The sequence below is a fragment of the Dermacentor silvarum genome, chromosome 9 (assembly GCF_013339745.2).
Source record: "Dermacentor silvarum isolate Dsil-2018 chromosome 9, BIME_Dsil_1.4, whole genome shotgun sequence".
NCBI classification, from domain to species: Eukaryota; Metazoa; Arthropoda; class Arachnida; order Ixodida; family Ixodidae; genus Dermacentor; species Dermacentor silvarum.
Genome location: NC_051162.1, coordinates 52,862,233 through 52,875,552, shown reverse-complemented (window position 1 = coordinate 52,875,552; position 13,320 = coordinate 52,862,233). Strand labels below are relative to the sequence as shown.

Sequence of the window (13,320 nt, the reverse complement as noted above, 5' to 3'; positions counted from 1 at the left end):
CTGGGGAAACTTACATGAAACGATGTGCTCACAATATTGTACCATAGGTTGCCTAATAGTTAGACAGTGGGCGAGGTGCTTCCTAATTGCTGTTCTAAGTCTTTGTAGTAGTGGTACGTTCTTGTAAGGCCACATATATCTTGTAAGGCCACATATAAATAAAAAGGATTAAGAAATTGATGCAGTCACTAGTAAATTGAAGTTGTAGAGATTTTTTTCGGAGCCCTTGATGGCTGTCTGGTGACTACGATGGAAATATATGAGGAAGGACCTGGAGAAACCACCTTACTAAGTACCTGATTACGTTGCTGTTTTTTATTGCTGGCAATCTCTTCACAACACTACTGCAGTAAGTCTGACGGATCAATCTTCTTGTTTTGTTTCTTATGAACCATTATTGGAGTACATTAGCTGCTGTGGTGGTTGAGGCATTTCTATGTCCACCAATAGGACTTACTGTGTAGCTGCTACACCTCTAACTGACACTAAGGCACACCAATCTGCACACACCGCGGACGTCCTGCTTATTTTTACATGGCAGTGTAATCGGGACGCTTAGGAGAACTAGGTGTGAGCACCATGTAGAGTGCCACATGCTATCCTGTGTGCTACGGCAGCCAATCCTTGCGTTTTAGCACTGCGTACAACTATGTTACTGCCTAGGGCACAACTGATTAGTGTTATCTCGTTTTCTGAAGTCATTGTTAAAGCGCAGTGCTGCACTTGCATCTTCTGAAGCACTGAAATACGTGCAATAAGCTTGCACTGCCACATGTAACTTGCACATGCGAATACTATTTTTTTCTTTCAGCAAACCATGCTTGATGTCTTATGTCACCTTGTAGACATTTTTAGTTAATTAACACCTAAGGCCAAACCACACGTATGTTTGCGGCACGCACAAACTCGCGTCTGCGTGCCTACACATGTGCAGACGGTGCGGGACAGCTTGTACGTGTCGAAGTGCGATGTGAATATCTGTACAGACAGATGTGGCCATTTGGGCTGGCGCGCAGCGCCACTCGCTTGGAGCAATGTTGTGTGTACAGCACAATATTTGCTATTTGCACGACCAGATCGGAGTTCGGGCTCGTGTGCTAGTCTGGCTGCTCTGAATGGTGTGGAGTGGCTTTGCCCTGCACCAGCTCCACCGACGGATAGTAGCCAAATCCAGATTGCGCATTTTGAAACGCTATGAATAGCTCAGTATGGGGCAATGTCTGCCAAGGCGCCTAGCCACCATATCAGGAGTGCACCCTGGCTAGCATCTCTTGTAGATGCCAATTGCCATTTTTGAGACGCCTGGCAAGCGTAAAGCACGCAGATGTGAGCTTGTGCGCGTTGGCAAGCGTACATGTGGTCTGGGATTTACTCAGTCATTTGCTTCACTACTTATTTTTGTTAAGTTTTAATTAGCTTTTAGCTTCTAAGGTGTTGTTACTTTAGTAAGCATTTCATAAAAAAGGCTCTCACCTAATCTTTTACTCACTCTTGCATGCAATATGTTGTGTTAATTGCATGCTTGCCATTAGTGTGTTGTTTCATTGTTTGATCTTTCATGTAAGCAGTATACCTGCAGTGCCCATTTACTAGTAATTAACATTAATAATAAAAGGGTGTTTATGGCAGGTTTTGATACAAGCATATTTATCGTGGGTGCTACTGTTGGCAAAGCTCCACAAGAACGTTGCCAACATTAGTACGCATTTGAAAGTATGTGTCAAAACCTACAACCACGCTTGTCAAGTTGGTGGAGGCAAGTAGCATTTACGTTGCTTTGATTGCATGCTTCAGTGTGGTCAGTTTTTAGTGGGAATGGAAATTTTTAGGGCATTGTGTCTACATTCCCGACACAGGGCACTATTTGGGACACTAAAGTAATCTGTGATTCAGGCTGAGATGATTTAGGTTTGCGTCCTGTGATTTTATTCTAATGCCCCGGTTTTAAAAAGAACAGTGCTCAGGTGAATGAGAGAAATGACAAAGTATTGTGGCTGATGATCTTGTCGCCACATTTGAAATTAGGAGCTTGTTTTACAGACATTACCCCGGCGTCAAGTGACCTGAAGCATAAGGCTAATGTGTGATGACTCAACGCAAAAGTAGGCGTATGGCTGGCGATGGCACTATGAGGAAAATATGAACATCTGAGAGGAGGAACAAAAACAGCAACCTTATTCAATTAGGCTGGCATAACATAGGGATTCCTTTTGCTCGATTCCATTCCATTGTTGCCATCTGTTCATGGCTGGTCGATTCCAGTGAGTGAAGCACCACTTTGACCACTGACAAAGCACAAGTAATAGCATCAAAATAGAATTGTTACATTATCCTGGCCTCAGTCATTGCCCCATGGCTCCAGGACAGCAGGTCAAAATTCATATGCTCCTGTTTCATACTTGGCAGGCAATGCTGCAGATGCGTACGCGAGTAGTGCGGCCATAAAGTTTCACTTTGCACGTTTCGCAGTGCAGTTATTGATCTGCGTCACTTTCTACAGAACTACATCACATATCACGATTGCAACTTGTGGAATGGGAGGTTATGTCAAATTGCATTTTATTTGTGTTCCTTTGTGCTTACCGTATCCAACGTACAAAGTTATGACCGCGAGCGCTAGTGGTGTGCTATGGCCGCTGCTCACAAAGATGTGTCACTATGCTTGCTTGGTGGCACACAGATTCAGATGTGCAATGCCTTCCACGTAAACATTCTGTCATGTTTTGTGGCTTTAAAAGTAAGAGACTTAAGCATGCATTGAATTGTAGGACACATACCTGTGTACCTTTTCCTATGTGACCCACTATGTTTAGGGTTGCAAATGCAAACAGTGGGATAAGTCTCTTTAGCCTTCACAGCTCTGCCTGCTATGCTTGAAACGGAAGTACTGTGTCCTCAAGGCAGTGGGAAACAGCCTGCCGCTGTTTCAAATGCTCGCACACGGGCATGGCAGCAGCCCTGAATGAAGCAGGAGGTCAAAAGCAGGATAGAGAGAGTTTGCCATAAATGGTTCAAACTGTCAAAACGGGGAAGCTGCGAGAAGAATGGCATGCAAAGAGTAGCTACAAAATTGGGAAGCTGCTTGTTGAAGGAAATAGGGACGATAGGCAAAATTCCGCAACCGGGTTTTCCTACACCTTGCCCCAACCATGATGGTCGCATTCCCACTAGTAGCACTGTTAAAGGTCAGAAATGCGTTTTAATAGTTCAGACAATGCACGCAACGTAGGGCGATAGGATTGATGTCACCAGCCTGCATGTTGACACCTTACTATGGTAGCCCTAGAAGCGCACTTGCACGTTTTGCGTATCTTCTATTGCAATTTTCTAACATTTGTGTAATGTACTGGCTCAGCCTGACTTTTGTGTTTGTCTTTAGTGTCCCTTAAAGCTCTTAGCTTGACTACATCACACGTCAACTGTGTTAGGACACGTTTTTCTTGTGTGTGTGTGTGTGTGTGCGTGTGTCTTGTGCCCGTCTGACCGTGTGAATTCGCTCCACTGTGTGAATAGCTCTTCATACCAAAGGATGGACTCATGGAGTGCCTTAAAACAGTGGGGGCTAAGCCGGGGCCCTTTACTTTCCCACAGGTGAGTTTTCAGTTCCATCATTCACCTTTTTTTTTGTTTTCATTGTTGAAAATACATTCAAAATGGTCATTTTTTTGGAATGCCCAAATAGTTGTGGCAGGATTCCAGCTTACGATGTGTGAATTGTTCGATTGCATGTGGAACTCATATTGAAACAGCAGGCAAGATAGCTATGCTGTTCTGTGCTGGATTTCTGGCCCAAGGAGCTTCATTTCTGATTGGCAATGCAAAGCTGCTCATGTAATGAACCTTAGGTGCATGGTGAATAACCCCCAATATTCTAACTCTCGAGCCCACCATTCTGATAGATCTCTCGTAACCCATGTTACGTTCGCCTGTTAAAAGTCGGCATGTGCAAATAAACTAACAAGGGTTAAAAAAAGCGTGGCCAGAGTCTGACCTTCTCAATCTGATTGCAATTGTCTGCTATCACTTTTTTTTTTTTTTGAATGACAGGTTTGTGATGTCGTAGACATAAAAATAAGGTGCTTTGATATGTGTCTATGACCACGTGCCTGCATTAAAGGAAAATGATGTGCTAGTGAGAATTCACCCTTATTTTGACGAATGAATGCTGTTAAAACGTTGCATCCTGTGTTGCCGTATTTGCTCAATTCTAATGTGCCCTTGATTGTGACAAGCATGCGGCTTTTCATACTTTGAGAATTGATAAATGCATTGTCCTTGGTAGTTCAGTCATCAGTTTTTCATGGTAAAAGCGAGAGTAATGGTGATTTGTTCTCATTTGGAAAAAGGAAAATTGTTACAAAACAGCCAGTGTGGACCGGATATTACTAATCGTTGCTGTTTAATGCCTGTGTAGATTGGATTGGATTGGATTGCAGGCATTTTTATTTACAGTTACACTAGCTTGTCGCTATGCAGTTTCATTCTAATGTTTATGTCATTTTTTAGCACATTTTTCCAGAAAAAGGAATTTAGCACATTTTTCCTGTTCTTCAATGAATCCAGTGCTTACAACCTAAAAAGCGCATGTGTACATATCGCATGGACTGATATGCGCAAATGCATGTATACACACAAGCTCATTTGTCATTAAGGTCTTATTAGTTGCAACAATTAGTTGTCTTTGCCTGCCTCTTATAGTACTTTGACTGTAAAAGTGATTAAGAATACTAACCAGCCCTGATTTCAGTTCTTACACAGGGAAATGCTAATGCAGACTGTGACTGTCGGTGCACACATTTTGAGCTTACAAAATGTGGATTCGCTCTGCAAACTGTATCGCAGCTATTGCAACCAGACAGAAACATCAGCATGTTGTTTTCGAGACGGTTGGCCAACTTAGTTACACTTGTGTGAGAGTCAGCTTGGTTAGCCACAAGAAGTGTTGGAACGAAGAGCGGGTGGTCGAACTATCCTGACGTCCCAGTACCAGTGTGCCGTGATATCGTGAAGTTTTACAGCGTGTGCTCTGGTCTAGATTTAATTGTTTTAATTACTTTTTTTTAAGCCAAATGAGTTCTTAAAGAATACTTTAAGATAGTAATTAAGAAATACTTTAAAAATATGTTAGTCGAGATCTTTAGCTTGTCCGCATACTTCTTACCGTTTCCGGCTTACTGGATTACCGTAGCCATGGGTGGCAGCAGCAAAGCTAGTAGTGACACCTTGTGACGCTTTGAGTTCTTCGCGATGTTCTGCGCAGTATCGCGATGAATTCAACTGGCCACGTTCACAAGCCTCCGGATCTTCACTTCTTCACCTACGCGAACTCTCCGCTTCCCTCAATCTAAGCTCTTTGTCTCACTATGACTTGTTTCAAAAATGTTTGTGACGCGCAAGTTTTTTTTTTTTTTGGAAGGAAAATTTTTAAAGGGAAGCACGTTAACGATTATGTCGCTACCAATGCTTTACACCAGCAGTTAAGTAGAATATGGTAGCTCGCTGCAGTGTTAGCTTTGTGTGCTTTTTTGTTAAACTCTTTGTCACAAGAAATTGCTACCAGCGTTGTTGCTGCCGTACATCTTCCTGGCAACCTGATAAACCGCAAATGGTAAGAAGTTTGCGGACACGCTAGAACTCTCTGTTGTTGCTGTTTAGTTAGAAAAGATCAAGTTGAAGGTTGTTAGCAGACAAGATTTTGTAACTGTAATTATGCCAGCATTAGCATGCTGTGGTTTGAGGCTTGGTAAACGAGAAAAGGGGAGAAAATGATTGACAGGTGGCAACATTATATGGAAATTCTTGCACCATCACTCCAAGACTGCATCCGCTTAAGCCCAGTGAATTGTCGACTGAGAATCGCGTTCCATTGAAGTGTAAGCAAAGGCTTATCACCAGCATTGTCTGCGTCTCTAACTTTTCCTTGTCTGCTTGACACCAACTTCAGCACCGACAATTCACGTGGCCTCTTTTGATAACTTTTCCTCTGCGAAAATGACTAAAATGCGTGAAAATGTCATGAATGGTGTCTTCGTTTGGCCGTGAAATTCAATATGGTAAAAGTATATGTATATGCATAGAGTTATGCAGCACTAATATACTAGTTTCAACTTAATTTGTGTTTCTCTGTGAGGTACTTTTAAATTGTGTAAGACACATGCACAAAGAAAGTGATGACTTGCACAAAGGTTTGTATGACTTTTGTATAAATAGTAAGTAGCTGCTAGACTTGCTTGAAACAATGATTTGCATTCATAATCATGATTACATTTTAATACTGAGATTGTATGGAAGCATTTGAAAGCACCAGCAGCAGAGTTTCATAAGTTGCTACTTGATAATTTGAAAGCATAGTTGCCTGCAGTTGTCATGTGACTGGCAAAGTTTCGTTTACTTTGTTGGAAGGTCTTGTATTCCTAGTGATTAAGCTTTTATGGTGTCATTACCAAGGATCTTTTGGTAATACTTGGAAAGCTTGTAATGCGCTGGATTATGTTATGGTGCTATTGTGCTAATTGGTGGGACTAACTAAATAAAATGGCGCTACGAGCAAAATGTGGTACATTTCAGATCTAATTCTTTCATTGTTTTCTATTAAAAGACATTGTACACCTTGAAAATGTGGAGTGCCCTTGGGTTACAGAAAAAACATAAAAAAATTCGGGCCTGCCTTAAAAACTGTGTATATACTTTCTTTGAATTCTCTGATAAGTGGTGTTGAAGTGGTCTCCATCATGAAGACAAGCACACTTGATGCTATAGTCGATTTGAAAATACTTTACACTGTTGCCAACGTAGTGCCCATCGATGTTTTAGTCTTAAAAATAGGGTACAACTATATTACTGTCACCACACTCACTGTAATGTGTAAGTACTTCTAAAAATGGCCCGACCGTCTTAGCCAAAGCAAATATCTGATCAGCTATAGGGTATCAGCCATAAAGAGCTTGGGAGAGAGGATTGCGGCTGAAAAAACAGGCAAATTTTTTTTGCCTAGGTTTGCAGCCTGCTTCACAGCCTTGAGATTTACAACACCATCAGTGTTCTTTAATGAGCCTCTTAATCTCAGTCCATTTATGCAGGGCAAAGCCTGCTTGATCGTTTTTTCTTCTTGACACTTTGTGATTAAAGATGCGTGTGCCTCTCATGCAGATAATAGACCTTTTGAAAGCGTATGTCATGGAGCGGAGGCTCACTGATGCCAAGTTGCCAACCATGATCGTCTGTGGCCAGGACCCACTGGGCAAGGTGTTTGGTGTGGAACGTTTTCTAGTCAACGAAGTCATGTAAGTGGGCCTCTCCTGTGGCGGGGTGGGCCTCTGTCATTTGTATCTTATCTTTGTCGTAACCGCTGTGTTGCCGTGTCTGACCCAACAGCAGTGTCACGGCGGGGTTGGCCTTGAAGCAAGGTAGAAAATATAATTAATTTTGTAAAAGAATATATGCAGTGCGGATACCGAGCCGCCCACTTGGATTCTTAGTCCTGTAAGGCAAGTTTGAGCCATGGTGTACTTATTATAGAAATACAGTGCTTAGGCAGTTGACAAGTGTACTTAGTTTCATACTTAGCAGGCAAAGCCGTGGAGGCTATGCAAGTAGTGCATTGTTTGTTTTTCATTTAAATTATATTAGCACAGTCAGTTGCTTTCTTACTGTGGGCTGCACTAACAGAGAGGCAGTGTGCTTTTTTTTTCGTTATGGGGAATGGAGATCAGTGTATTAGGAATTAAGGATGCAAAAAGAATTGAGCTGCACTTGACTGTAGGAATTAACATGTTGCTTGGTGACCTTGATCAAGCATGTCAAGCAAAAATTCTACTATTGCAAAACAGTTTCATGATTATTTTGTCTATGTCAAAGGAAAAAAAAATCAGGATAAAAGAATGTTAATGACCTTGCCCTATTATTATGCATTAGGGATCACTGATTAGCTCAATGTCTTAATGCTGAAGACAGGCCCTTTGAAGCCATCCGTGTTCCTCTGTAATTATGACCAATCATTTGTGGCAGTGCTGTTGGGCTGGATTGACAAGGCTTTGGGAGATCTGCATGCATTTTTTTTTCTCATTTGGTTGTTGCTGTGTTCTCTCCTGACCTGCTAAAGTTCTATAGTGTTTTAGGAAGGCTGTCTTGTCAACACACACACACACGCACACAATTTCTTGCGCTGTAATAGCTGCGCAAATTGTAATCCTGTGATTCTGTGTAATCCACCGAATGTATCTTAAGGTGCTTCTTTGTAGCGGCGCATGATCTGTGGTCCTTTCATTTGATAGGCTCCACAACGTGCTGTGGATCACAGATCATGCTGCACCTAAACACTCTTATTACGAGGGAACCTTTTTTGACCATGCTTTTATTCTGTATCCGTATTCACTCATTTGCAGTAATTTCGCACAGGTGCTGCAGGAAACTAATGAACGATTTAATAAAAGAATTAACGGAATAAAAATGTAATCTTGGACAGTATGGCAGGATGACTTAGTAATTAATGTAGAGCAGCCATTACAACTAAACATTGTTTGACGGAAGGTTGCACTTGTTGGTCACAAAGAAATTAGAACACAACAATGCAAAGATAACTTTCTTGTTGCACAAGGGCTACACCACACTGTGATTGCAATGCAAGAAATCATTTGATGAATGACCAGAAAAGACGATTATATGCTATTTTTTTTTACTTTATGTGTAACTCGTAAAAGAAAAGGAGTTTGTAGAATTGTCTAACAGAAAATGTGCAGGTCTGGTGCGTACAGTATGCAGCAACCAAAAGTGGGTCACTTTGGTTATATTGAGATAAATGCAACTTGTTTTTGCACTTTCGTTTGCCACATCTTCACTCGTCATACACGCACAAATTATTGTGCTTGTACAATAGCAATGCTGAAAAAAAACCAGACTCGCATCTCAACTTCGAAAGTCGTGCAGAATCATACAGAATCAACCAGCTTAATTAATCTTTCTTGTTACTAAGTGAATCCTCAAAGTTTAAATGACAGAGCTTGTCAAGTTCCTGTCTTTTCTTGATAAATGTTTATCTTGCCATGCTGCTTCTTGCAGATACTGTATTACTGTTGTCAAGCAAAAGAGCTGAAGTGATCAAAATGAAATGCACAGCTTGCTGATACAGTCAGTACCCCAGAACTTTAAACATAGAGTTGCGATAGGGTTTCGTGTTTGTTAGGTTGTGGTTGATAAGAAAGCCATAGCAGTGGCATACACTTCAGGTAATACTATTGCAAGTAGTTTGATAATAATAAAAGTAAGCTTTGGGTACTTGATAAATGCCATTTACGTGAACTCGCACACATAGAAAAAAATGTACGAAAGCTTTTATATATACTAGTAGTAAGCAATTTGATATAATAACTGACCAACAATTTCATCATGTTAAATCATTCATGCGGTTTGTACATAAATTTTACCATGTACTGATAGCTTGTTGTGCAAAGATCTCACTACTTGTGTAATGTTTCCTTTCTTGTTAGTTTTTGCTTACACTGCTATTGTTTGGCATACTAAGGATTTAAGCAAGCTTTGATGAAACTGTCTGCAGGTGCATTAGCTTAATCCTTGCATGGTTCATGATGTGATGGTTACGTTAATTCCTGACTAATCAAGATGTGGCAAACGAGGTGAGCTTTGACGTGCACTGCTTGAGCGTTTCGTTTTCAGTACTGCAACAGGTTTGTATCGCTCTCAGTGCTTTCTCATTTCTTGCTCTTGTTGGTGTTTCATACGTTGCCCAAGTCACGTCAGCGTTTTTGATGCCACGACATGAAATACTATGAATCATTGACAGCGTAACACTGTTGGGCTTGCATAGAACTACTTTAATCTCAAAATGGGACATGAAATTCAAGGTCTGTCTTGCTTACACCTTTAAAGCATGCACTTTTGAACTATGACAGGATCTTGGTGGGCGTGATGGACTTTTTTATGAGGCCTTTTAAGAATGCTGACGTGATGGCGGCACATTGTGACGGGGCTTGCAACAGGACAGGTGCCAGACTGGTAATGGCAGTTAAAAAACGTGCTTAACTGTTGTGGAGCAATGTCTATTATAGGCAGTACTGTGTGTGGACACAGCTGGTTAGTCTTGCGTTCATTGATGCCATTTTGACGGAGCTGTTTAAGCGATGAGTCAGCAGAAGGACTGTCAGTATGTTTACATAACATGTGTTGTATAAAACCTGTTTGAAATCGCATAACCGTAATAGACTTGCCACACTTGCTGCATCATTCCTGGAGCAGGCAGTATTGACCAATCTGGCACCTTTCGTGTTGCTTGCACACGTCTTGAGACTTTGAAAAGAAAAGAAAAAAAAGAGAAAAAAAAAATCTGGTAGATCCTTGTGTTTGAAATGAACTTTTTGCAATCCACTCGTCGTATTTTTTTCCCCTGTGCTTTTTTCCTCAGGGACGACGGGAAAAATGACGTTTTGAAAAATAATTCAGCAGACGACCCTGCTCTACTACCTGTCGTCTGCATCTTCTTCAGTGCAAACATCATCTTCTGTGCTGCCTTAGATGTTAATTTCTGTCGAATTGTTTTTTTTCTCCCCTTTGGTGAAAAAAAAAAAAGAGAGAAGAACTGCCTGTTGAATTTGGCTCCTTGAAATTTGTGGTGCTTTTGATTAAGTGAGGGAAGGCAAAGGAAGACGGCATACGTGTTGACGACATGTCTTCTTCAGTGGATTGAAGCCGTCGTCTGCTGTGTTGCACCGTCTACAACGTTGACTGACGGCATTTAAGCGGGGACACATCATTTTGGAAGGATGATGGTGGGACGACGGGAGTGTGTGAACTTCGAGGACTTGCGAGGAAAAGGAAACGAAAGATGTCACGTTCTTTCCATGTTTTTTCTTCTTCTTCTATAGCGGTCTTCTAGTCAAACAAATGTATGCTGTACCAACGCAGCATGTAATATCTCAAGGTAACTATACAAGCGGTGGTCTGTTTTTTTTTTTTAACCGTAGATTTAGAAGTTTGGATTTTCGCTGTGCCATGCTTGAGATGCGACGGACAGCCGAAAGTGCTGGCTGCGCTGTTGCTTGTGGGGCATAAGACGGATGCGAAAATGTTTTCTTTTTCACTCGTCTGTGGTTCATGGTCTTGGGAATCTCAAAGGCTAGCAGCAGTTTTTGTCTCCAGTTGGCAATAACTTGCACCAAATCATCGTCAAGTGAGCACACTTCTTCTGCTCAACACAAACTGCATTGTGGTGGTGAACCCTTCCTGTGATGAAAAGGAGAGGCAATCTTGTTTCCAGGAAGTTACAGCTAGTGTGCTAAGTGGATGAAAAGGTACAATCCAGTGCAATCTCTCATAAGCATTCTATAGTTGGCTATGGTAGTGGTTCCAAGTTGGCAATGACCAGGATTGAGCTCTAAGTGCTTCATATCGCTTGCTGTCTACAATAGATGATTTGGGGCACTGCTTTCTGGTTCAGTTAGCACTAACAGACAGATAAAGTCGAGAATGCTTGGTTCTAGTTCAACTGTTGTTCCTTTTTCTCCAATTGAGCTGGGTCGTTAAGATTAACAGAACTTCGCAGACAAGTCATCGCAAATTTCTTGGCAGCCTTCTCACGGAATCTTTTAAAACAGGTGCTTATAAATGCTGGCAGAGGCTGCTGCAATCGCCTTGAACCTCTTGACAATGGAAGGTTTGCAGACCTTAGCTCGAAAAACGCCGGCCGGAGGAGTTCTGTCTTAGTGAGAACATTCTATGCTGACAGCTTCAAATTTTGCTGAAATCAGTGAGAAGCATCTGTTCAGATTGAAAGCATCCATTAGTTGTTTCTACAGGTGGTAATGAGAGCGTCTAGCTTACTCACTTTTTGCTGATTCACAGCATGTGTAAATGCCTCCAAGGGGATCTCTTGCGATGCATAGTACTTCTGAACATGCAGCTTCAAATGCCCTGGTATTGACATGGAGGCACCTGAAATACATGAGACAAATACATGCCATTCATCATACCCTTCTCTACTAGCCGAGGAATTATTCTTTGGAAGAAGGGCGGGTTCCTAATCGTTTTAAGCAGAAGAGCGTTCTTCTGGATGTGTTGTCGCTGTTGTAGTCTCTCATAGAACAGTTCAGCGTTCTTCTGGTCCAGAGCATATTTTATTCACCGCCTGATGCATGGTTCAGTGCCAGATATTGATTCAGGCGGGCTCTTTGCTTGGCTGGCGCACTTTTAGGATGTTTCTTCTGCAATACTCAAGCCAATTCCACCGTCGAGCAAAAAACATTGGTTTGAACCAGCTGGAAATCCGTCCACACCTAAATTTTTTGTGCGGCGTAAGACAGATGACAGTGCTTGTCTAGGACAGTGACAGTGCTTGCTTTGTCATCTGACCTATTCGGTTAATGCAGATATGATATGCCCATTGAAGGTACCCTTGCGGCTTCTGCTAGCCTTGAATCTGCCCAGTCTTCATTCAGTATCGATTGTTCCTCAGGTTCAGTGCATTGTCTCGTTTCAAGAGTGACAGCTTTGCCCTGGCTTTTGCATAACCTAACGCCTCGGCTTCACACGTAATGACCACTTTTGCCACCGAGCATTTTGGGAGTCCCACAGGCCATGTGCACACCGAGTGATGAGCAGAGTTGTATGTTTGCCCAAACTTGTCAACGACTTGGTCGCAACGGTAGAAAACCTCCCGAGGCTGAGAGTTGTCGATCAAAACGGAGTCAACAGCTCCAAATTCTTGCTCGACGCTGCCTTCGCAGCACTACCCGAAAACTCGGAACTCTGAAGTTTGCTTCAGTTCCTTAATAAGAGCCTGGGTAAAGTTGGCTAGCTCCCATGTGGCTAGCGTTGTCTGCACATCTTGTAAAAGTTTCGCAAATTTTGCAGTTGCGTAGGCATTCGCAGATTCTTTGTTGGGGCCATGCCGGATGCGGTGTGATGGCTTTGTGAGTGCTAGGCAAGGCTTGAGCATGCCATCCTTTGGGTAGCAACCCAAAACTGCCATTGAATGGCAAATTCTCACAGCCATCCACGTATAGCAGCCTCTAGGGAATAGTTTTTTTTGCCGATTTTCAGACCAAGTCGTTGAACGTGCCTGAGCTGTGTCCTAACGGCTTTGTTTTTGTGATTGCCTTGTTATTTTTTTTTTGCTTAATTGCATCTGTCTGTGCCCCGTCAAGGAAACACTCCTTTCCTTTAGTTTCTAAAGCATTGTCTCTTCCTTCGATTGGCTTAGGGAGTTATTTTCATTTTTTGACATACCTTTTCTTTAAGTTGCAGCGCGTGGGAAAGGAGTGTTGCCTCTCAAGCTGTGCACTTCTAGATTTCATAGGTATTAGGGTGCAG

The 13,320-nt window shown here is 42.1% G+C and overlaps 1 protein-coding gene and 1 long non-coding RNA gene across 4 annotated transcripts in view; one reads left to right on the top strand and one right to left on the bottom strand.

Moving 5' to 3' along the window:
• The window catches only part of LOC119465248 (E3 ubiquitin-protein ligase Mdm2), a 120,834-nt gene that overhangs the window by 71,409 nt on the left and 36,105 nt on the right, over nucleotides 1-13,320 (top strand). Inside the window, exons 3-5 of one of the 3 annotated variants that reach the window (XM_037726041.2) lie at nucleotides 3,514-3,591; nucleotides 7,150-7,283; nucleotides 10,878-10,933. The exons of the other annotated variants lie outside the window; for them this stretch is intronic. Coding sequence (XP_037581969.1) covers nucleotides 3,514-3,591; nucleotides 7,150-7,283; nucleotides 10,878-10,933 — 268 coding nt within the window. The remainder of the gene's footprint in view (nucleotides 1-3,513; nucleotides 3,592-7,149; nucleotides 7,284-10,877; nucleotides 10,934-13,320) is intronic. 3 annotated transcript variants of the gene reach the window in all.
• On the bottom strand, nucleotides 7,712-9,649 carry LOC125940401 (uncharacterized). The gene is made up of 2 exons (XR_007463618.1): nucleotides 8,318-9,649; nucleotides 7,712-8,251 (listed from the first exon to the last, which is right to left on the bottom strand). It is a non-coding gene; the product is annotated as an uncharacterized LOC125940401 (long non-coding RNA).